This window comes from Polypterus senegalus, chromosome 4 (genome assembly GCF_016835505.1).
Source record: "Polypterus senegalus isolate Bchr_013 chromosome 4, ASM1683550v1, whole genome shotgun sequence".
NCBI classification, from domain to species: Eukaryota; Metazoa; Chordata; class Cladistia; order Polypteriformes; family Polypteridae; genus Polypterus; species Polypterus senegalus.
The window spans coordinates 111,569,164-111,595,379 of record NC_053157.1 but is presented as its reverse complement, the minus strand read 5'-3'; the positions used below and the strand labels follow the sequence as shown (position 1 = coordinate 111,595,379).

The 26,216-nt window shown below is 38.2% G+C and overlaps 1 protein-coding gene across 2 annotated transcripts in view; it reads right to left on the bottom strand.

The window, feature by feature from the left end:
* sh3rf1 (SH3 domain containing ring finger 1) overlaps positions 1-26,216 on the bottom strand; it is a 176,083-nt gene that overhangs the window by 8,009 nt on the left and 141,858 nt on the right. For both annotated transcript variants that reach the window (XM_039751164.1, XM_039751165.1), the window contains exons 5-9: positions 19,256-19,558; positions 16,121-16,222; positions 12,175-12,326; positions 879-1,049; positions 87-367 (exon numbers count right to left, since the gene is read on the bottom strand). In XM_039751164.1, the coding sequence (XP_039607098.1) occupies positions 87-367; positions 879-1,049; positions 12,175-12,326; positions 16,121-16,222; positions 19,256-19,558 (1,009 nt within the window). The remainder of the gene's footprint in view (positions 1-86; positions 368-878; positions 1,050-12,174; positions 12,327-16,120; positions 16,223-19,255; positions 19,559-26,216) is intronic.

The following is a 26,216-nucleotide window of genomic DNA, read 5'->3' as shown; positions in this document are numbered from 1 at the left end:
TGAGAAAGAAATGATTTAAAAAATATAATTTTAAAAATCAGTGCCAAGTTATCAATGTTGTCCAATTAAACAAATTCCAAAAATACCTGTTCTAGCAGCATTTCGAGCCTGGTTGACCGTCATCTGCCCAGACACATGCATCAACACTTTTGCTTGTGGACTTGTGGTTTGTATGTGAGCAGCAGGCACTACAGCTGTTGGGAGTAGAGTGCTCAACCCTTTGTTAAAATCTGGGCCATTGCCACTAGCATGTGGTTTTTGCTGAGATCCAGACGCACTTGAGGAGGGACTGACAATGGTTACACAACGGCCTGCCTGAGTCATGGATGCGGTGGATACTTTTGGCTGAGTTGTTGCTGCAGCAGTCCTAAAAAAATATTCAATCACATTATTTCATAAAACAGATAAAAGAACAGTAATAACATTTGGTAAAATAAAGATTTCTATGACAATGTAGTACCCAGCTAAAATCAACTACATATTGTGCACTGTATAGTGAACTTGCATTTTTATTATTATTTTTTTTTTAACAAAACAAAGACCGAGCTTCTTTCAGCATTAATGACTATAATAAGCTTTAGAAGATGTCTAATTTGAAAATAAAGTTAAAATTAACAAACTATTAGGCTGCAAAGCTGATCAACTATTGATAACTTCTGCTGATGCTGGATGGGGAATATAAAGATGGCCTGTAAAGCACTGAAGCTGATGTTTCACTTCCATCCTATGACCAACTTTGTTTAGGAGACTAAGAAGTAAACCTAACATTATATTGGCATATTATGATAAAGACAACATGCATGCTACTTTAGCTTGATGTATAGAATCCATTAGGCCTCAACTTTCTTTTCACATTGTGTCAAAGTTGATCAACTAACCTTGTTACTGGTGCCATGTAGTTTCCAGGAAAAACACCAATCTTCCCAGTGTGCATGGATGTTCCTTTAAACCAACCATCTTGACATCGCTCTAGAACTAGAAACATTTCACCCTTTCTCAGTTCTAGTTCATCCTCTTTCCGTGGGGTGTATGGGTACATAGCTACATAACTACAATAAAGCAAAAAGAAAATCTTTAAATGCACTTGCAATAAAAATGCACAAGTAAGATATATAGAAGATACAAACAGGCATAAGTAAAGAATGAGCCCACAGCTAAACTCAGACAATTGCACAGTATTTCAACATGTTAATTTTAATTTTGTATAATGTCATATGTTTAATTACACATTTTGAAAGACATTTCCAGTTCCTTAATGGAAGATTAGGCAAGTTAAACAAAAGATTACATTAGTTACTTGCCCTCAGTAAAGCTCAGAATTATCACCTTGAGATTAAAAGATGCTGTTAAACACAAGCTCAGTGTTAGGTTCATTCTAACAGATACAGTTTATAGTAACTGTACTTGAAAAGAGGAAGAGGGGAGCTCCAGGCCAGAATTCCCATAAGCTACTCTTTGACCAGGTTTAAACTTCACGCGACGCAACTCATGCTCCAGCGGACGCTACTGTTACGCAAGCATTTTACTGTGTATACTTGTGCGCTTTACGTAAATCTGGAAGATTCCACCAGGTGACAGTGTAAGATATCATCACGGTGAGAAAACATTCAGCATCACTGTATTGTGAATTGCCTGAAACATCCATTAAATTTCGAGGACACCTTGCCACAATATCTCTAAAGAGGATGTTTAATGATTACATCCATCAATCCGGGGATATGCCCATTCCAGCAAGCATCAGGCTCAAGAGGAAAACAATCCTGGATGGGGTATCAGTTCATTGCAAAATGAACACATGTATATACACACAGTAGTGTCATGTCTTTGGAAAGAAACCTGTGGAAACCCACCAGGAAAACATGCAAAGGAACACCAGCGACGTGACTCCCTACTGTGAGGCAGCAGCGATACGGCTCTGCCACCATATGTGCAATTATTATCAGTATTCATTACTTAAATGAAGTTAACGACTTATCTGTAAAAAGTAACATACACACTTGAATGCATTTCATCATGAAAATGATATCAAATGTAAACCTAACGATTCTGTGCAGAAAGCTGGAATATCATAAATGTAATGTGTCCTGTGTGTGGCGATTGCTGCTTTCAGTTCAGGAGGAAGGCCCAGAAGCATGTAGTGATTAACAACTGGGTTTTAAGATGACGTTTACGATGGTCTACTTTAATGACAAAGTAAACTACAAGGTTAAAGTGAACATTTTCAGATTAAATAGTCCTTTTCACCATATATATATAGCTTGGATTGCTGCTGTCATAATCGGTTTGAGTTTCATGGTTTGTTTCAATTACGACAGTATTTGTAGGACTTGTGTTGAAGAGACATTCGGCATCTGTTAAATAAGTACGTACATTGGTTTCAGTTAGCGCAGGGAAGCCACCTACCAAATTTCGTGAAGATGGGGCCATAAATAAGAAAGTTCAACATGGCGAACGTTGTCAACCATTATGACCGTTACGCGTAGAATTTTGAAATGAAACCTGCTTAACTTTTGTAAGTAAGCTGTAAGGAATGAGCCTGCCAAATTTCAGCCTTCTACCGACACAGGAAGTTGGAGAATTAGTGATGTTTGGAAAATTCAATATGGCGACCGACAGTGGCGTGTATATATATATATATATATATATATATACTAGCAGAATACCTAAGCCATGGCGGAGAATAGTGTGTTAAAGAAGGTACGAAAAAGAAAAGGAAAAATTTTAAAAATAACGTAACATGGTTGTTAATGGAATTGTTTTGTCATTGATATGAGTGTTGTTCTCATATCTATATATATATCTATATATATCTATATATATGTTGTTCTCATATCTATCTATATATATATATATATATATATATATATATATATATATATATATATATATATATATATATATATATATATATATATATATATATATATACCGTGCTTGGCAGCGGAGAAGTAGTGTGTTAAAAAAGAAAAGAGAAAGAAAAGGAAACATTTTGAAAATAACGTAACATGATTGTCAATGTAATTGTTTTGTCACTGTTATGAGTGTAAGCTGTGATATATATATATATATATATATATATATATATATATATATATATATAGCAAAATACCCGCGCTTCACAGCGATGTCATGTGTTAAAGAAGTTATGAAAAAAAAATGAAAAATAATGTAACATGATTGTCAAAGTAATTGTTTTGTGTATTTGGCGGCAGCGTCACGAAGTTGTTTTCGGCAGCTGCATCAGAAAATGTACCACGACGTCTGACATGCCTCCTTTTTACTGTTTTCTCACAGCTTGGATTGCTGCTGTCATATATATATACACACACACACACACACACACACACACACATACATACATACATACACATACATATCTTCATATCTACATATCTATATACATATCTACATATACACATATATATCTATACTAATAAAAGGCAAAGCCCTCACTCACTCACTAATTCTCCAACTTCCCGTGTAGGTAGAAGGCTGAAATTTGGCAGGCTCATTCCTTACAGCTTACTTACAAAAGTTGGGCAGGTTTCATTTCGAAATTCTACGCCTAATGGTCATAACTGGAAGGTATTTTTCTCCATTAACTGTAATGGAGTTGAGCTGGAATGGCGTGGGGGGAGTTTAGGTGTGACATCATCCGCCTCTCACGTAATCCGTGAACTGACTGTCAGCGCGCAGTGCGTAGAAAACCAGGAAGACTTCCAAAAGCGCTTAAGAAAACATGCATTATATAATTGAGAAGGCAGCGAAACAATAAGAAGCGGCGAGTGACATATACTACCATATTCATGACTGATGCTACCTCGGAAAGAAAGCAAGGTGTAAACCTAAACTTTAAATTAAGTTCATAGACAGGCTACCCTGGTGTTTCACATGCCCACAGGTAATGCGGGATACAAGTTTAATGAGAGGGCGGGATATAAGCGAGAGTTTTGATCACTTTATAACTAAGTTAAAATTGTAGGTGAAGGGTGTGCTTATGCAAATTCGAGACTGTGTTTGTGGGGATTGACAGTTAAAGGCGGGTGGGGAGTCCGTCATCATCTCCCTCCCATTCATCTCATTTGGCTCTGAGCTGAGCTCCGCAGCTACGCCGTCTTCGAAGCAACCGTCAGACTGCCACCAAATACTCACAGAAAAATCCACAAGTTAATACACACGCTGTCTCTATAGAGTTTCTCCACACTGAATCCTCCAGGCACTACTTACAAAAGGTTACATTGACAATCGTGTTACGTTATTTTTACAATCTTTCCTTTTCTTAGCACAAGCACAGCTGAGAAGCTTGATGCATGTGCTCCATAGCGCGTTAAAAATAATGCATTTAATCACACTTTGCATTACAAGCAAAGGGAGCTTTTGTCAATGCATGATTTCCTGGTACACGATTACTTTGATCAGCGCATCCCGATTCATTTTACCCTCGCACCACCTTAGTTTGAGAAGAAGTATGAAAAATATGAGGTTAACACAGAAAAACAGATCACCAATTCAAGCTTTATGAATAATCGATTAAGCCATCAATAATTGTTTTGGTAAAGCCATCCTCCTTCCATTTTATAATTTTTCCGCCACTAGCCATGATTAAATGAACGGTAAATAAAGTAAGAGCAAAGCGAGGGTGACTTATTTAGGCAGGCATATATATGACAGCAACACTCATGACAATGTCAATCATGTTACGTTATTATATATTATATTATATATCATATATGAATGACCTCCAAAGAGCGCTGAGACTTTTGATATCATGAACGTGTCTGCAAAACTGTGGTCTCCTGCCCTGCAAAAGTCGAGCAGCCAGCGCGTGCATAGCTGTGCGGCCTTTGAGGCGCTGACTGCGCTTCTGCCTTAAGTCAAAGTGAGCACTTTTCATTTTTCATCCTCCCCTGCGCTATAGCCCAGACAAGTGCAAACACGGGACCCCTTTTCTACAACACGGCAAAATAATATTAAAGGCGATTCACACTTTCTTTTGCATTATCGATTATGAGGTTCTCACCCCAGATTATGAAGACACGCACACAGTGGAGGACTGACACTGCCATCACAGCCGATTAATGGCGAGGGCGTCTCACCAGTCTACACAAGACCCACAGCGACTGTCCCCAAAGGCGATCATAGCGTCAGCGAACACATCTCTCTATACTATATAAAAGAAAAAGTAACTTTCCTTTCTTTATACCTTTTTTCCTTTTATCCCAAACCAAAGCGTTTCTCGCTTAACACGGCAGAGGAAACAAAAATAATTTTCTTTAAATGCGGTAAGGCACATTACCAGAGGCACAAATTTGAACGTTCACATAGAAAATGTAATTTCTATACCACAGCCGTCGTGTAGCGCCTTTCAAAAGGGATCTACTACCGAGAGATAATCCATATATATTTTAGCTGCTGTTAGTTACTTACCTGTTGTGTTACACAGTCTTTAAAATGTAGTTTACCATAACCACTCCAGTAGTGCTCAATGTACCTGTACTTCTTAAAGCGTTAATATTTTACTGTTTAATAACTTATAGACTATATTTTATTATTTCTCCCTTGCACTCAGTGACCAAAGCTATACACACACATACATAAAAGCTATACACACAAGTATATGTATGTGTATATATATGTATGTATGTGTATATATATGTATATATATATATATATATATATACACACACACACACATACATACGTGCGATACATACATACATACATACATATATATAATTTGTGTGTGTGTATGTATGTATGTGTGTGTATATATGATGTAGATAGGTATGTATATATAAATATATATATGTGTGTATATGTAGATATGTATATAGATATGTAGATATGAAGATATGTATGTATGTATGTATGTATGTATGTATGTATGTATGTATGTGTGTGTGTGTGTGTGTGTGTGTGTGTGTGTGTGTGTGTGTGTATATATATGACAGAAGCAACCCAAGCTGAGAGAAAACAGTAAAAGGAGGCGTGTCAGGCGTGGTGGTACATTTTCTGATGCAGCTAGGCGAAAAAACTTTGTGCGCTGCGCCAAATACACAAAACAATTACTTTGACAATCATGTTACATTATTTTTAAAATGTTTCCTTTTCTTTTTCATAACTTCTTTAACACACTACTTCTCCGCTGCGAAGCGCGGGTATTCTGCTAGTATATATATATACATACATACCTATCTACATCATATATACACACACATACATACATACACACAAATTATATTTATGTGTGTATGTATGTATGTATGTGTGTGTATATATATATATACACATACATATACTTGTGTGTATGTTTGTATGTGTCTATATGTGTGTGTATAGGTTTGGTCACTGAGTGCAAGGGAAAAATAATAAATTATAGTCTATAAGTTATTAAACAGTAAAACATTAACGTTTTAAGAAGTACAGGTACATTGAAATTACATTTTCTATGTGAACGTTCAAATTTGTGCCTCTGGTAATGTGCCTTACCGGCATTTAAAGAAAATTAGTTTTGTGTCCTCTGCAGTGTTAAGAGAAAGGCTTTGGTTTGGGATAAAAGGAAAAAAGGTGTAAAGAAAGGAAAGTTGCCTTTTTCTTTTATATAGTATAGAGAGATGTGTTCGCTGACGTTATGATCGCCTTTTGGGGACAGTCGCGGTGGGTCTTGTGTAGACTGGTGAGACGTCCCCACCATTAATCGGCTGTGATGGCACTGTCAGTCCTGCACTCGTGTGCGTGTCTTCATAATTCGAGGTGAGGACCTGATAATCGTATACGTGCAAAGAAAGTGTGAATCGCCTTAATATTATTTTGCCGTGGTGTAGAAAAGGGGTCCGTGTTTGCACTTGTCTGGGCTATAGCGCAGGGGAGGATGAAAAAATGAAAAGTGCTCACTTTGACTTAAGGCAGAAGCGCAGTCAGCGTCTCAAAGGCCGGCACAGCTATGCGCACGCGCTGGCTGCTCGACTTTTGCTGGGCAGGAGACCCCAGTTTGCAGACACGTTCATGATATCAAAAGTCTCAGCGCTCTTTGGAGGTCATTCATATATATACTGCTCAAAAGAATTAAAGGAACACTTTTTAATCAGAGTATAGCATAAAGTCAATGAAACTTATGGGATATTAATCTGGTCAGTTAAGTAGCAGAGGGGGTTGTTAATCAGTTTCAGCTGCTGTGGTGTTAATGAAATTAACAACAGATGCACTAGAGGGGCAACAATGAGATGACCCCAAAACAGGAATGGTTTAACAGGTGGAGGCCACTGACATTTTTCCCTCCTCATCTTTTCTGACTGTTTCTTCACTAGTTTTGCATTTGGCTACAGTCAGTGTCACTGCTGATAGCATGAGGCGATACCTGGACCCTACAGAGGTTGCACAGGTAGTCCAACTTCTCCAGGATGGCACATCAATACGTGTCATTGCCAGAAAGTTTGCTGTGTCTCCCTGCACAGTCTCAAGGGCATGGAGGAGATTCTAGGAGACAAGCAGTTACTCTAGGAGAGCTGGAGAGGACCATAGAAGGTCCATAACCCATCAGCAGGACCAGTATCTGCTCCTTTGGGCAAGGAGGAACAGGATGAGCACTGCCAGAGCCCTACAAAATGACCTCCAGCAGGCCACTGGTGTGAATGTCTCTGACCAAACAACCAGAAAGACTTCATGAGGGTGACCCAAGGGCCCCATGTCCTCTAATGGGCCCTGAGCTCACTGCCCAGCAGCATGCAGCTCGATTGGCATTCGCCATAGAATACCAGAATTGGCAGATGCACCACTGGTGCCCTGTGCTTTACAGATGAGAGCAGGTTCACCCTGAGCACGTGACAGAAGTGAAAGGGTCTGGAGAAGCCATGGAGAACATTATGCTTCCTGTAACATCATTCAGCATGAGCAGTTTGGTGGTGGGTTAATGATTGTCTGGGGAGGCATATCCATGGAGGGTCACACAGACCACTACAGGCTTGACAAAGGCACCTTGGCTGCCATTAGGTATCAGGATGAAATCCTTGGACCCATTGTCAGACCCTATGCTGGTACAGTGGCTCCTGGTGTACGACAATTCCTGGCCTCATGTGGTGAGAGTATGCAGGCAGTTCCTGGAGGATGAAGGAATTGATACCATTGACTGGCCACCACACTTTCCTGACCTAAATCCAATAGAACACCTCTGGGACATTATGTTTTGGTCCATCCAATGCCACCAGGTTGCACCTCAGACTGTCCAGGAGCTCAGTGATGCCCTGGTCCAGATCTGGGAGGAGATCCCCACAACACCATCTGTCATCTCATTAGAAGCATGCACCGATGTTGTCAGGCATGTATACAAGAACACAGGGGCCATACAAAGTGCTGCGTACAATTTTGAGTTGCTGCAATTAAATTTTGGCAAAATGGACTAGCCTGCCACATAATTTTTTCACTCTGATTTTTGGGCGGCTTTAAATTCAGGGCTCTGTAGGTTGATCATTTTCATTTCCATCAAACGATGTGGCATCCTTTCGTCCTAACACATTACCCAGTCTATATCAGGATAGATATCCAGGAGGATTTCTTTTTCCTATTGAGATCTGATGTGTTTTCAAAGTGTTCCTTTAATTTTTTTGAGCAGTTTATATATATATATATATATAGCAAAATACCAGCGCCTACGCAGCGAGAAGTAGTGTGTTAAAGAAGTAATGAAAAAGAAAAGGAAACATTTTAATAATAACGTAACATGATTGACATTGTCATGAGTGTTGCTGTCATATATATGCCTGCCTAAATAAGTCACCCTCGCTTTGCTCTTACTTTTTACCGTTCATTTAATCATGGCTAGTGGCGGAAAAATTATAAAATGGAAGGAGGATGGCTTTACCAAAACAATTATTGATGGCGAATCGATTATTCATAAAGCTTGAATTGGTGATCTGTTTTTCTGTGTTAAGCTCATATTTTTTCATACTTCTTCTCAAACTAAGGTGGTGCGAGGGTAAAATGAATCGGGATGCGCTGATCAATGTACCAGGAAATCATGCATTGACAAAAGCTCCCCTTTGCTTGTAATGCAAAGTGTGATTAAATGCATTATTTTTTAACGCGTTATGGAGCACATGCATTGAAGCTTCTCGGCTGTGCTTGTGCTAAGAAAAGGAAAGATTTTAAAAATAACGTAACACGATTGTCAATGTGACCTTTTGTAAGTAGTGCCTGGAGGATTCAGTGTGTAGAAACTCTAGAGACAGCGTGTGTATTAACTTGTGGATTTTTCTGTGAGTATTTGGTGGCAGTCTGACAAAGTTGCTTCGGAAGACAGCGTTAGCCGAGGAGCTCAGCTCAGAGCAAAATGAGGTGGGAGGGAGATGATGGCGTGACTCCCCACCGCCTTAACTGTCAATCCCCACAAACACAGCATCTCGGAATTTGCATAAGCACACCCCTTCACCTACAATTTTAACTTAGTTACAAAGTGATCAAAACTCTCGTTTATATCCTGCGTCCTCTCATTAAACTTGTATCCCGCATTACCTGTGGGTATGTGAAACGCCAGCGGTAGCCTGTCTATGAACTTAATTTAAAGTTTAGGTTTACACCTTGCTTTCTTTCCGAGCTGGCAACACTCATGAATATGGTAGTATATGTCACTCGCTCACTTCTTATTGTTTGCTGCCTTCTCAATTATAAAATGCATGTTTACTTAAGCGCTTTTGGAGGTCTTCCTGGTTTTCTACGCACTGCGTTGACAGTCAGTTCACGTGATTACGTGGGAGGCGTGATGATGTCACCCAAAACTCCGCCCCGTCATTCCAGCTCAACTCCATTACAGTTAATGGAGAAAAATACCTTCCAGTTATGACCATTAGGCGTAGAATTTGAATGAAACCTGCCCAACTTTTGTAAGTAAGCTGTAAGGAATGATCCTGCCAAATTTCAGCCTTCTACCTACACGGGAAGTTGGAGAATTAGTGATGAGTGAGTGAGGGCTTTGCCTTTTATTAGTATAGATAATATATATATATATACAGTATATATATATACAGTATATATATATATACAGTGTATGTGTATATACAGTATATATATATATATATATATACAGTATATATATATATATATATATATATATATATATATATATATATATATATATATATAAAAAGAGCAGTAAAAAATAAAAAACAAAAACCTTGTGCCCACCCTTCAAAGCGGCATCAATCACTTCACATTCACTGTTGTTCAGTTTTATAGGTTTGGTAGGTTGTTTCAAGCATGCTGAATTCTTCTGCAGACTCTGACTGTCTTATTTGCTTCTGTCTCTTCAGGTAATCCCCACATGGCCTGAACAATGTTGAAATCAGGGCACTGTGGAGACCATACCATCTGCTACATAACTCCTTGCTCTTCTTTTTGATCTTGGCTGTGTATTTGAGATTATTGCTCTGCTGCATAACAACTGATGAGGTGCCTTGCTGATGGTAGTGCATGACAGTTGGGAATCTCAGCATTGACATTTCATTCATTCTGAACAGACCACCAGCTCCCTTTGCACAAATGCAGCCCCAAAGCCCGCAGGGAATTAGCTGTAGACACTTATCCAAATGACACTCACCAGTTCTGGTATGGACAAACCGCTCTTCATATTTTCACTTAAGAGCACTTACTAATATTGTTCTGCTCTCTAATGTTTGTGCACACATGCGTCTCCCAGGTTTCTGGAATCAACTCTCCTATGAAGACCGCTTTTGAGAAGTAAAGTGGTGAACTTAAATTTCAATAGGTTCTGTTAGTGCAGAACTGTTAGCAGTGTTTGACTTCCACCAATTTGAAAAGTTGTCTTTTTTGATGCACCTCTCGTCTGCCACACTTTTTGGTTTTGTAGCTGACCTCTGAATTTGTAGTCCTCAGCCTTGCACATGTCCTTATGCTTCTTTAGAAGACCTTGGACGGCACATCTTGAAACTCCTGTCTTCTTGAGAAAGATCTGTTTGTGCAGGATGATCACCTTGTGCCTTGTTGCTATGTTCACTTTTGCCATGGTGTAAGTATTGCTGAATTGAAAGTTAAAACCATCTCATCTGCTACAGCCTCACCCTCTAATTTGGCTGTCCCTCTATACTGTTGTTTCTGTTCCAATTCATCAGTTTGTTTCAAACACCTCATTGTGTCATTGATTACTTACACCTGTTTGGTATCTTTGTTTACAAAGTCATCAAGTGCTTACCTGAAAAATGCTTTATTTTGTAAAATGCATATTTGGTAATTTGAAATGCACTCTTTTCTACTGTGATAATAATGCAGAAGACCAAAAATACATATCTAAGACATCGAAAAGAAATCGAGGGTGCCTATGACTTTTGCACAGTGCTGTTGGTGCTTAAAAATAAGATACACAATAGGATACACGAGCCAAAAAACACAGCAACCTTATTATTTTAACAAGTGTAACAAACAATACTGTTTTAGGTCAACCACAGAACATAAGAGACTAAAGATAAACGTCTTTCATTACCACAAATGGAAAAATGTTCAGGTTCACCACTTGATTGATCTCTGTTTTTAAAACAGACTTGTCCCAAGAAAGCAGAGATAATATTGTCACTTTGGTGACATGGGACATTAATGGGTAATTTTAAGACATCTTTGCTAGTTTAAAGTAAAAGGCACGTGTGCTTTGTAACAGCTTGAGAGTGTCACCCCCTATTGTGTTCAAAATACATTTATTACAAGAAAATGTCATAGGATATTAGAATCCATTACTTTTTCTAAAAACACTGAATGACATGTCTGATCATCTAGTGTTAAATTTAGTACAAAGAACTAAAGTACACTTTAGGAGGAGGAATGTAGACCAAAAGACTGTTGTACTACATGAGGAGGTGAAGCCTACATGAGGAGGTAAAGCAGGTGCTGACAATTTATCAGTTTCATACATAATGTAGCTCAGACAATCAGTCTACATTCACATCTCCTTCCTCACCTGTGGCCATGAACAATTGAATTAATGAGATTGTTCATACCGTCTCAGAGTTGGGCCACTACTGCTCAGAATCAAGTTTCATTAGTCTACAAAAAAGTGCAAAATGTTGAGTCTAATGTCATGGAAAAAACAAGTATATATATATATATATATATATATATATATATATATATAAACTGCTATCAAGATAAATAAGAATTGTTTAACCAAACACTTACACAGTGGGACGTTGTGATGGCCTTGGATGTACTGTCTGCTCGGGTGCCCCAGTAGAAGCCCTCTGTCCGACTGGAATGGCAGAGGCTGATGTGGAAGCTACCACTGCAGCTACCAAAGGAGGAGGTGGTGGTGGTGGTGGAGGGAGGTTATCCTTAAACAACACAGATGGTTAAAGAAAATGAGTTTACAAAACATTATTTTCTCTGTAGCTACATTTGTACTTAGTTGTCCTTAACTTCAGAAAAAAAGAAGCTCTTTTAGTCAACAGTAACATAGAAAGACAATAGTGACACAATTTAGGATACTGTGGCACTCTGATGATGTGGAGTTCATATTAAAAAGTCTAATATATGTAAGAAAAATGTTCTCCACATCAATTGACTACTAACATCTGGCTGCTCTTTTGATACAAGGCAGGAGAAACTTAAGCTAGTCAAACCAGACCGTATTCTAACAACCAGTCTTCAGTCATCTAGCTTTGCTGATGTCTTTCTAAGTGTATCCTCATCTCCCATTCTTAATTGACAGTAATTCTGGTGCTTTAGCCCACCCAGCTCACATGTTCAGAGATACCCTCCTGTGAGTATTTATGGTCTTTCTGTTAATCTGAGTCTGGGCATCCTCTTCCTTGACTTCTCCTTTAACAAGGCATGTGGATGTTCTGTAGAGCATGGAACTCAGAGTAGGACCACGGTCTGTAGGACACTGGAACCACCCTTTTTAGTACCAATCATCAAACAATGGTCAAACGCATTTAAATTATGCAATATTTCTAACAGCAGCTAGTCCTCTTGAGCACATTAGCATGCTATACATACCAAGCTGGTAGACTGGATGAGCAGGTTATTTACTAAGGGCAACTTAGTGTAATTTCAATCCTTAAATGGACACCATTGTAAAGATTCAAGTTTATACCCTGTTTTAACATACTAATTTCATCATATAAATCTGTAAATGGTTTAACCCTTCCTTCATTTTACTTATTAATACCTATATCTTAGACTGTACTCTGCAAACACAATACATTAATAAAAACTGCTGTAGGAGTTAGATCCTTTAGCTTTAGGACTCCCAAATCTCTGGGATGATCTACCTGTCAATATTAAAATGGCCACATCTGTTTCAGAATTAAGAGTGAGGCTGAAGATGAATTTATTTTATCAGAATGTGCACTTATAAGAGCTACTATTGAGGTTGTTCATAATGCTTATAAATAAATAGCTATGCCTATAATTTTGATTGGATGTCTTTCTCATTCTTTTTTCATTCTTGGTATTACTCGGAGTCACCAGTATTTTCTGCAAATTATACTTCGTAATGTTCTAATAGGACCTCGAATTAGATACGTCTTTACCAATACAATAATGGACCCAGTGTAGGACATTTGCCTTACTTTGCAGGTGTCCGTGTCTACCTGTGCCATGGTGTACTGCAGTGGTCCTATACTGGGTAGATAGCCAAGCAAACATAGCTGAACTGTTAAGCTGCAATTATATATATCCTGTCATATTCATGACTTCAAAGCCTAATGAGCAGAAAAGAATATGTAAATATATGTAAATTGTGTATATACTGCACATTTTCCTGACCACATTAATTATGATTTATTTTAAATGATTAATCTGTAATAATGTACTGAATTTTAATAATAGTAATAATAATACATTTAAATGACCTTTACCCAGGACAGTTTAAGACCGGATGTTTTGCACTGTTTGGGTAAGTGACTTGCTCAGGGCCACATAGTGTGGGAGTGATAAGAACTGAACCAGCAACCTTGTGGTTTAAAGTCCAATGATTTATGTAATCTACTTTGCTCTAACAGTAGAAATAAACTACAAAATGTATATTTAGTATTACAGCAGGAAAGATCGCATTGTTGGCTCTGTCAGTGGCTACTGAAGTAGCACTCTTAAATCGTCTTACTTACAACAAAAAGATAGAACTTGGTTAAAGAATGCTGAATTGGAAACTTAAATCCACAAACTCTTTGTTCATAAAGGAGAAAGTGCAACAGGAATATCATACTCTGTTACACTATAGTATCTAACAAAAGAAAAAAGAAACTAAAATTGAGTTTACAAAAGGTAGTAGAAAAAAAAAGGTCCTTGAACTTTTAGTTATTTTCAACAAACATTCTTATTCTACGTAAAACTATTTACCTGAATACCATCAGCACTGGAAAACTAAAACATCTTATTACATGGCAGTTGATATTTTTCATTTACCCACTCCAAAAAAATGAAAACATGGATGTGCTTTGAAGTGTTGCCTAGTGAAAACAAAACCAAGAACCGCTGTCAACCAAGGGACTATTGTTGCTGCTTTCACTCATCCACCCTTTTAGGGGAAAAATGTCTTTGAAGTCTTGAATTAATCAAGCTTCCTAATCTTCTACAAGTTGCCTTTAATGGAAACAATTCAAACAAAGGTTTAGTTCCTCTCTGAACAGAAAGTCATCAAGCGATGCTTAAAACAAGAGTAAACCACTCTTTCCTTCTCATCAAGCAATTTTCAAATCTTTACACTGATATGCCAGTAAAAGGCATTAAACTGTACTACTTTCACTACAAATAGTATCTGTCAGGAGAGTAATACAGGAATAGACATACTGTGGACCTTGGCTAAAATACAGACAGATCGGAGACTGAAATTATCACACATTAATTACTAGTGATAGGACTGCACAGCTCTAATCATTTAATTTCTCACAAACTAGACTGCTAAGAAAGATTTTTTCAAATATACACATCTACCCTTATTCTGTTTTACTGTTACTGTTGATTTTCAATAACACAGCAAATCTGTACAAGTGAAATAAGATGTAAAATATGAATCACTGCATAGAATAAAATGTTGTACTCTAGTTCAGAGGCCTTAATAAATACAAATAAATCTCTTTTCTTTGTAGAACATGAAGATTTGTGGACTTGAAGAGGGAGAGTACAGGGCAAAATGTATCATACACTGACAACATGCTGTAAAAATCATGAAATAAAAAACAAATGGGGAAGCAATTCATTCTCACACATAACTGATTTCAAAATAAATTAAAAATAGCAAATGATATACTGAATACAAGGTGTACTGTATACTTATTATGAAACTGCACCACTCATTGTAAACAAATAAAAATATTCATCCTTACTCAAAACAGCAAAACTAAAATAAATTTTCAAGTAAGGGTGACACAGGGATCCACTTGTTACTAGTGCTGCATCTCCACTTCAGATGTATTTGGGTTCAAATGTGAACTCCGGCCCGGTCTTTGTAGTGCCTGCATGTCTCTCACCATGTTTTTCTCCCCATTACTCTGGTTTCCTCTAACATCCCAAAGTCCCAAGCCATTGTAAAATAACTGGGTTCAGAAGATGAAAAAGTGAATCTTTTGACAATGTATAATGTGAAACAGTGATATTGCAAACATAATTTTGGAAGGTACCACTTTGTTCTTCTGATAGGTTTGTCCCCTTTAAGCCCTATTTGTATTACATTTCTAATTCTGGCTTATCTAATATATGATGCTAACATAAAATGCGATATGGGACCACCAAGCACTTGCTATTTGAAAAACTGAAGCTCTCCATGCTTGATGTTTTTAAAATCACATCAAGCATGTGATTTCAAAATGATATACGTACAAATGCTTTTGAAAAACTCATTTTGCATATCCTGTTTCTTTTGTAGGGTAACTGATTAGTGCTGAACTAATAGTTATTCTACCACGTGTTCATCAAAATATCTCCTCCTGAAGGACATGGCGAGCTAACTCTAAAAATCCCTCACATTAGCTATGGGCAGTACTGCCAGAATAACTGTGTGATGTTTATAAAGTTGTAATATGTAAAATTTACAGCAAAATAACAGACAAGAACACAAGGAGGAAACAAACAAGTTAAATGGAATTTGGAATATAGAAAATTAAAAAGAGCAAAATAATCTCACCACTGAGTATGAAACATCGGCAGGAAAGGTGAACGATGCTGCTGTGGTCACAGGGCTGCTTGGAGGAGGAGTGACTATTAGCCCAGTTGTACCAATGTGTACCTGCCAAAAGAGAAGAACAATTTTATTTAGCTTCAACACAAAATAAAGTTGAGAATTGGGGACTGAAGAACAAACATTGGTACAAATACAAATCTAAACAAATACTCTCAATAAGGCAAACCAAGAAATCATCATTTTGAAACCACTGAAATCATGGGCTGATAAGAAATCAAGGATACACTATGAAGAATCTTGAAGTACTGAATTGACCATAGCAGGGTTTTCTAATGTTGCACTCAGGAGGTTAATATACTAATCTCACATACAGAAAAGAGATGAGCAAAAATGGGGAGATCAGCAGGTTAAGGCAAAGAAAACTATGATTTAAAATTATCCTATTCATTCAATTCAATAATCATTTTATATTTTGAAGAAAATATCATGAAGGTGTTGTCCACTTCTCTATACAGATTCTGACAGCCTGTTGTGGAAATCCTGCATTGCACGACATAAGTCAAGAGGAATGCCAGCGATTTTCTCTTCAATCCTCCTTTTAGTTCAGCAATTGTGTGTGGTACACTTGGCTTTTAAGATGTGATTTCCCCACAGAAAAAAAATAATAAACAGTGAGATCTGGGGATCTCAGAGGTCATGGAATTCCACTGTTGCATGAAATAAGACGCCTTCCAAATAATCGTCAAATACCTGCCATCGATTGTTGGGAAGTATGCAAAGTGGCTGCACGTGGGAATTTCTTTTTTAAGGCTGAACCAGTTTGTTCGAACTTATGCACCCATGCTGTCACAATCATGACGTCCGTATCACCATTCTTATAAAAGGCTTTCACAGCGAACACTTGTATTTAGTTTAAAGCTTATTCCAGGAAAACCTGATCATATTTATGTTACAGAACCACGTATAGATTGTTGTGAAATTAACCTCTCTTTCTGTCCCAGGTCTTGGGTACATTTAGAAAATCTAGCAAGAGGTTTTTATTTATTTCTCAAAACTAATGGTGGGAACAGATATAAAAAGAAGATCATTTTGTGAAAGCTCCTTGCAGAGCAACAGCCTGTATTTAATGCAAGGTTTTGGCAACTACAAATGCAGAACGATACTGTGATCCCTGCATTTTTTTTAGTGTTAGTTCAAATTGAGGTTTCAGTTTCCGCAGTCACTCATATGTTTTTATTATTGCAGCTTTCCCTGAACCATTTTTTAAACTGCGATACATCACTAAAGAATTCCTAACATTAAATAAAATGGGCTGATTATAATTTAAATTTTTTGCTTTGTATTCAGTGAAGTTTTACTGTTCATGTAGGAAGGGCACTGTCAGCCTGCTAGGAAGTATGAAAATTTAGGTAGATCCCAGTAAACCCCTTCCCAGATGTTGCGGTTGTTACCAAGACAATGATTTACACATACTGTATGTAATGACTTTGGAACATGAAGAAAATTTGAGGCAAGAAGTAGAATGAATAGCATGTGATGTAGGATAGCCCTGACAGAAGTAAAAGAAAGAGTAGCTATAAAGTAGCTATAGGCTGTGAAGTGTTTATAAGAAATAGTTTTTTATAGCTTTTGTTTGTGCATGCAATGCTCAAAGTTGTGTTTTTTTATGATTTTTTTTTTGTTTTGTATTTTATAGACTTCATTTAACTAATAATGGCTTTACTTCAGTTTTGCTTGGTCATTCATTTTTGTATGTCATTTAAAAAATCTAAAGATGTTAAAATCAATTCAGGTGGAAAATGTTAACTGGAAGATTTGGAAGCCCAATGACAAAAATTACAAAACTATATTTAACAGGATATATGTGCAGCAGCTAGCCAAAACTCATCCTGAGCTCTGGAAGACTTGTATCTCTGGGGTAATGTATCTATGCAAAATCATTTTGGTTCAGCAAAGTTTTGCTTATGCAGACTCTAACTGGTGCAGTTGTTTAAATAAAGCTGGAATGATTTTTTTAATGTACAGCCTTTAATATCAATTCAGCCAATACATGATTGTAATCTTTTTATAGGAGGGGGAGTCAAGCTAAATTTAGAAAGTGGTATTTATTAGAAAATGGAATGAACCTTAACAAAACTGATAATGTCATTTCTCAAAGTAGCCTCCACTCTTCTCAATGCACTTGCGTCACCTGCCTGGAAGTGCCTGGATTCAGAAAGAATAAAAGGTTTTGTCTTGTCCTTGCATGAGTAAATGAGTAAATCTCATTTTCTAACTTTAGCTCGACTCTCTCTTGTATTTTACATGTAATACCTATATTAAAACCTCCTCAGAACACAGCATACTATAAATACAGCTACTGCATTCTGTATTGTAATTGCTGTAATCTTCAGATATTGTTATATAGTTATTTATGCATATATGTTTTACATGTCTTTATTGTAAAGTGGTCATCTGCAAGCACAAAAAGTAAAAATTAACAAGACAGATTACATGTAGCCATAAACAATTTAGATTTCTTCATATTAATTCAGTGTTAAAATTACTAAATAATTCTCTTTTAAGAATTCTTTTAATAAAAAATGCCCTTTTCCTTAGGAATTGCTATCAAGAGATATGTAAGTACAAAGAAGTATACGGTAAACCTGAAAGTTAGGAAAACAGGCTGGGAGATTAATTTGAAAAATGATCTCTGTTACACTCCTAATGAACCCTGTCACCTGGATCTCTTCACAAATCTTTGTACAGATGTCCTCCTCTAGGTAACAAATGTTGATGCACCATGTTTAAGCAGACAAATGCACACCACTTTCAAAATCAAAAAGGTACAATCATATTTTAAAGAGATTTAAGAACAGTTAGTAGCATTTAAAAAAAAAAACATAGTAGCCAGTTGACAAACAAATATAAACTTCCATGTACCAAACAAAAACAGTCTTTATTATTGGCTTGATCAAAACTGTAACTACTCCTAAGAAACAAAAAATGATGTCAGAAATTCAATGCGAGAAAATGAAAATCACACTGTCTAATTATAAAATAAGCAACCATACACAATTTGTACTGTACAATATTTGTGGTGAAACCTAGCACAATAACAACAAAACAGATTATATAAACTTTAATGTGTGTACTTGCCTGAGAAGGTGCACTACAAGAAAGTCCTCCAGCCAACTCTCCAATACGAGCAGCTGCAGTGGGGTTACTGGAACTTATAAGGACAGGACCGCTGATCTCCATGGAATGACGGTTCTGGGGAGCCTGGGAGGCCTTATTAGACATAGTTAAGGAAGTGAAAGAGTGACGCTTCTTTGTATTCTTCTTCGTGTCTGTGTGCTTCTGTGTGCCATTAGACTGGCCAGCTGCAGAGGTCCCTTCTCCAGAGTCTCCTGTACTAGTGGGCTTATCCAGCTCAATAAGCTGTTTTGCAGCAGAATTGAACTATCAGGAAAACAGTATAAAATTATTCATATGTACACTGTATATTAATTATTTCTAAAAGCAAAATAAAGCAACTGTTAAGCAGCTGTCCTATGCCAGTAACAATGAACAAAGATTCTGCTCATGCTCGTCACAAAATAAATGAAGTAGCATGAAAAGATATTCAACACATGTATCATGTTTCCAACAGCCTCACAGCTTGGGTTTTTGAGGAATATTCAACAAATTTAATCTGAATTTTACATGATTTGTATAAGGAAATAAAAATAGAGAAAAAACTATTACAACTGTAAAAAACGAAATCTTTTTGGTTAATTCAATTAATTTTATACACAATGATGTAGCTGTATTGCCCATCCTCTGGGAATTATTTAAGAAAATGACAGCAATCCTGAGGGTTTTCAGGCTGAGATTCGAACCGGGCCACTGAAGGCCATGAATTCTTCATTTTTAGTCACAGCAGTGTTACTCTGGCAGTCTGCTTTGGATCACTGTCCTGTGAAATACAAACTACCCCATTTCATTGTCCAGCAGAGTAGTGTAGGGAGCAGTAAGAAAACAATCACTTCACCACTGATTTTGGTTTGAATTGCTATAAAGACATACTGAATATGCTCTACATTCACTATATTTACAATTTTATACACAATGCAATTAGATTCCGAGAACACATATATGTAAACATATTTAGAAAACCATATTACTTGATGTCAGACTGTAAATAAAAACAATTTTAAACTGAAAGACAAGGTCCTTTTCAAGAAAGGAAATAATAAAATGATGATTCACTATAACAATTTACTATTTTTTTTCCCCCCAAGAAGTGTCCCATAATGTTCTTATTACAGTCAGATGCAGGGACAACTGTTTTGCATTGTTACTGGAGTAATTTTGTAGATTTCATACATATACTGAAGTGGCTGGAGGCAATGCACCTCTGTAAGGACACAATTCACACACACTGCAGTGTGGGAAGAGGCGGGTGATGAGTGGAGAGGCAAAAGTTATGTATATAGCTTAAACACATTTAATAATAAAGTTCAGTAATTTTTGTCTGCATCAAGAAAATGTCTACCATATTTTCTCCCCTTGCAGGGTGCTACAATATGATAAAAAGTGAATTCACCAGACACAGCTGAAGAGCCAAGGATGTAGCAACAGACAAAAAAACAATGTTTTCTGCTGTTGAACCAAAGATTGCTTTTCTGGTGCCTAGACAACTTCCTCTGTCTCAGTAGCGGCTTTAAGAAATTATTCAGCATTAGAAGACAAGCTAAGTGTTCTTTTTCTTCAGTGCTGAAGTGTTTTGTCCATCCATTGCCTATTTAGAGGGGAGTATGTGCAGACAGGTGGTAGGATCACACAGCAATCTGAGGCAGCAAAATAAAAGAGCATTTTTTTTTAATTTTTTTAAGAAGCATGTGCTTCCTGCAAAATAGAAAGGAGGGCATACTTTTATCTTGTGTTTTTTGGCACTGTGTTCCATTCATTTTTCAATCATTATTGGCAAGACTGTCCTTCTTCAGCACTGAAAAGGCCAATTAATCTAACTAGCATGCCTTGTGTAAGTGGGAGGATAACCCAGGTAGACAAGAGGCGAACATGCAAACTCAACACAGACAACAACGTGACATACAGGACAATGGATAAACAAAGTAGCAGCCCTAAGCAATGTGCTACTGTGCTGCCAGTTATACCTTACTATAAATTCAGTGAATAGAACAGGACAGGAGTAAATACTTTAAAGAAAACATCTGGAGGCACTTTAACCCTAAATCTGCATACAGTATCTCACAGTTGACAGAATAAAGCATGAAGGATGAATGTTAATGAACTGAAAGTGGGGTGATCAGATGTTTCACAAAGTATTACTGTGACCAGGTTCTGCAAACTGTTTGCAATTTTAAGATAATTTATGATGCTGCACCATAGGCATCAAAGTTGTCATGCAATTAAATTTAAACGTAGAGTCCTCACTGGCTTAGTACATGGAGACATCTTAATAGAAATCAATATCCTTAGTTAGAGCATTGCTAAACAAACTTGCCATCGGACTAGTTTAATTTTAAGTTTACTGCGGGCAAATAAAAAAAAAAAAAAATCGAGTGATGGTAATTTCTAAATGAGAACGATACCTGTCAAGTTTCTGTGTCTGACATTACATAACTATGAAGTCTTATTGTTAAGGCAAAAATTTCAAGAAAGCTGGTGCAGAAGGCTCGATTTGAGAACAACTTCCATACCTTTGGTTACTCCTTCCTGTTCTTCTGATCTTTTCTCCATCCAAACTGAACAATGATCAATTCTAAAATAAAGCAGATATATTCCATGGCTCCTCCCAAATAGTGATGTGAATCCAGGCTTTTGCAAGGCTTGCCTAAAAGGTGCCTTTAAAACTGCTTACTCTGGCTGCATGGGGCCTCTGACCTGGTCTTAGCTGAATATACAGAATTTCTCTGAGGAGATGGGAATTGGGTTTTCTATAGAATGACAGCATCAGTGTTTGCTTTTTTGTCTGAATGAGGATGCTGGAGTTGGTGTGGTAATCCTCCTTATTCACAAAAATGATTTTCTACTGGCAGCTGTGAAGGAAATTCTAGAGTCTACAGTACAGTAGTACAGTAGAAGAGTGACAAATGGCATTTTAGACCAGGGGTAGGCAATGTTGGTCCTGGGTGGTCACAGTGGCTACAGATTTTTGTTCCAGACCAGTTTCTTAATGAGAAGTCAATTATTGCTAATGAAGCAGTTATTGCTCAAGTGACATTTTAGGTTTTCGGCTTTCCCTTGTTAAGATTCCCCATCCTTAATTGCTTATTTCAGTTTTAGGCCAGTTTATACTTCACATGATGCGATGTGTGCTGCTGTGGACACTACTGCTACACAAGCGGTGTACTGTTTATACTTGCGTGCAAATTTTACGTAAATATAGATGATTCTATCAGGTGGCAGCGCAAAATATCATCATGGTGAGAAAACAACGTTCGGCTTTGCTGTGTTGTGAATTGCCTGAAACATCCATGAAATTCCCAGGACACCCTTGCCACAATATCTCTGAAAAGGATAGATATTTAATGATTGTGTCCATCAATCCACAGATGCACCCATTCTAGCAAGTATTGGCAGAAACAATCCCTGGAAGGGACATCAGCTCATCAAAAGGTGAATACCAGCACACATATAGTCTAGCATCATTTTAGCATCACCAAATTCCCAAACCTGCACATCCTTGGAAGGAAATCAAACCACACTGTGGAAACCCAACAGGAGAACATGCAAATTCTAGGCAGGGAACACCAGGGCCGTGACTCCCTAAGAGGTAGCAGCGCTACTGCTCCGCAATTGTGCTGCCCCCACATGTGTAATTAACAACAGTATTCATTACTTAAATGAAGATAATTATTTAAATGAAGCTAACAATTTATCTGTACAATGTAATATACATAACAATGCATTTCATCATGAAAATAATAAGTAAAATTTAAGGATTCAGTGTGCAGAGAGCTAGAATATCATAAATTTAATGTGTTCTGTGTGGCAATTGCTGCCTGCTGTGGCTGTCAACACAGAAGGAAGCCCCAGAAGCACGTAGCCATTTAAAACTGGGTTGGTTTTAAGATGACATTTATAACAGTCTACTTTACAGACAAAATAAACTACAAGATTAAAGTGGAAATTTTGAGATTAAAGCCAAAACTTACACTTTAATTACAAAATAAACCTCTTCAATAGACGGTGTGTCTAATTTTTTTTCTCTGTGGCTCAAATATACTTCCAGATATTCCGATGCTGTTAACCCAGCCACAGGGGATTCACAAACCAGTGTTTTTCTTTGTGCCAGTCCCAAGCCCAGATAAATGGGGAGGGTTGCGTCAGGAGGGGTATCTGGTGTAAAACTTTGCTAAATCAATATGTGGACAAATTTCTATACCGGATTGGTTGAGCCCCGGGTTAACAACGACCTCCACCACTACTGTTGGCCAACAGGGTGCTGGCGGAAATTTGGGCTACTGTTGGGAGAAGAGGGTGGAGATGTGTCCGGAGGCAGGAGGAGAGGAGGAAGGTAAAGAGAGTGGAACTGAGGGTAGGAACTTTGAATGTTTGCAGTATGACTGGTAAGGGAAGAGAGTTTGCCGATATGATGGATAGAAAGTTGATATATTGAGCGAGCAAGAAAGACTAAATGGAAGGGGAGTAAGGCCATGTGGATCGGAGGTGGATTCAAATTGTTCTATCAGGGTGTGGATAGGAGGAGAAATAGAGTAGGGGTTATTCTGAGGGAATTTTGGAAGTGAAAAGAGTGTCAGACACAGTAATGATTATAAAGCTGGAAATTGGAGGTGTGATGATGAATGTTATTAGTGCATATGCACCGCAAGTTGGGTGTGCAATGGATGAGAATGAAGATTTTTGGAGTGACTTGGATAAAGTGATGAACAGTGTATCCAAGGGACAGAAAGTGGTGACTGGAGCGGATTTCAATGGGCATGTTGGTGAATGAAACTCTGGAGACAAAGAGGTGATGGGTAGGCATGGTGTCAAGGAGAGGAATGAAGAAGGTCAGAGGATAGTGGATTTTGCCAAAAGGATGGACATGGCTATGGTGAAAACATATTTTAAAAAGAGGGAGGAACATAGGGTGACATACAAGAGTGGAGGAAAATGCACACAGGTAGATTACATACTATGCAGAAGAGTCAATCTGAAGGAGATTGAAGACTGCAAAGTAGTGGCAGGGGAAAGTGTAGTTAAGCAGTATAGGATGGTGATCTGTAGGATGATGTTGGAGATTAAGAAGAGGAAGAGAGTGAGGGCAGAACCAAGGATCAAATGGGGGAAGTTGAAAAAGGAAGACTGCAAGGTTGAGTTTAGGGAGAAGGTGAGACAGGCACTGGGTAGCAGTGAAGAGTTACCATACAGTTGGGAAACTACAGCAGATGTAATAAGGGTGACAGCAAGAAGGGTACTTGGCGTGACATCTGGACAGAGGAAGGAGGAAAAGGAAATCTGGTGGAGGATATACAGGAAGTATACAGAGGAAGAGGATGGCAAAAAAGAAGAGGGATAGTCAGAGAGAAGCAGAAAGTAGACAAGAGTACAATGAGATAAAGTGCAAGGTGAAGGCTAAAGAAAATGCGTATGATGAGTTGTATGAGAGGTTGGACACTAAAGAGGGAGAAAAGGACCTGTACCGATTGGCTAGACAGAGGGACCGACCTGGGAAAGAAGTACAGCAAGTTAGGGTGATAAAGGATAAAGATGGAAACATACTCACAAGCGAGGAGAGTGTGTTGAGCAGATGGAAAGAGTACTTTGAAAGGCTTATGAATGAAGAGAACAGGGTTGGATGATGCGGAGATAGTGAATCAGGAAGTGCAATGGATTACCAAGGAGAAAGTAAGGACAGCTATAGAAAGGATGAAGAATGGAAAAGCTGTTGTTCCAGATGACATACCTGTGGAAGCATGGAGGTGTTTAGGAAAGTTGGCAGTGGAGTTTTTAACCAGATTGTTTAATGGAATCTTAGAAAGTGAGAGGATGCCTGAGGAGTGGAGAAGAAGTGTACTGGTGCCGATATTTAAAAGTAAGGGGGATAAAATGGATGAGCCACATCATGAAGTTATGGGAAAGAGTGAAGTGAGGTGATGGTTAGTGAGCAGCAGTATGGTTTCATGCCAAGAAAGATGCGAAGTTTGCTCTGAGGGTGTTGATGGAGAAGTATAGAGAAGGCCAGAAGGAGTTGCATTGCATTTTTGTGGACCTGGAGAAAGCATATGACAGGGTGCCTCGAGAGGAGTTGTGGTATTGTATGAGGAAGTTGTGAGTGGCAGAGAAGTATGTAAGAGTTGTACAGGATATGTATGAGGGAAGTGTGACTGTGGCGAGGTCTGCTGTAAGAGCGACGGATGCATTCAAAGTGGAGGTGGGATTACATCAGGGATCAGCTCTGAGCCCTTTCTTTTTTGCAGTGGTGATGGACAGGTTGACAGACGAGATTAGACAGGAGTCCCCGTGGACTATGATGTTTGCTGATGACATTGTGATCTGTAGTAATAGTAGTGAGCAGGTTGAGGAGACCCTGGAGAAGTGGAGATATGCTCTAGAGAGGAGTGGAATGAAGGTCAGTAGGAACAAGACAGAATACATGTGTGTAAATGAGAGGGAGGTCAGTGGAATGGTGAGAATGCAGGGAGTAGAGTTGGTGAAGGTGGATGAGTTTAAATACTTGGGATCAACAGTACAGAGTAATGGAGATTGTGGAAGACAGGTGAAAAAGATAGTGCAGGCAGGGTGGAATGGGTGGGAATAGAGTGTCAGGAGTGATTTGTGGCAGACAAATAGAGTGAAAGGGAAGGTCTACAGGACAGTAGTGAGACCGGCTATGTTATATGGGTTGGAGACGACGGCCCTGATCAGAAAGCAGGAGACAGAGCTGGAGATGGCAGAGTTAAACATGCTAAGATTTGCATTGGGTGTGACGAGGATTGATAGGATTTGAAATGAGTACATTAAAGGGTCAGCTCAAATTGGACGATTGGGAGACAAAGTCAAAGAGGCAAGATTGCGTTGGTTTGGACATGTGCAGAGGAGAGATGCTGAGTATATTGGGAGAAGTATGCTAAGGATAGAGCTGCCAGGCAAGAGAAAAAGAGGAAGG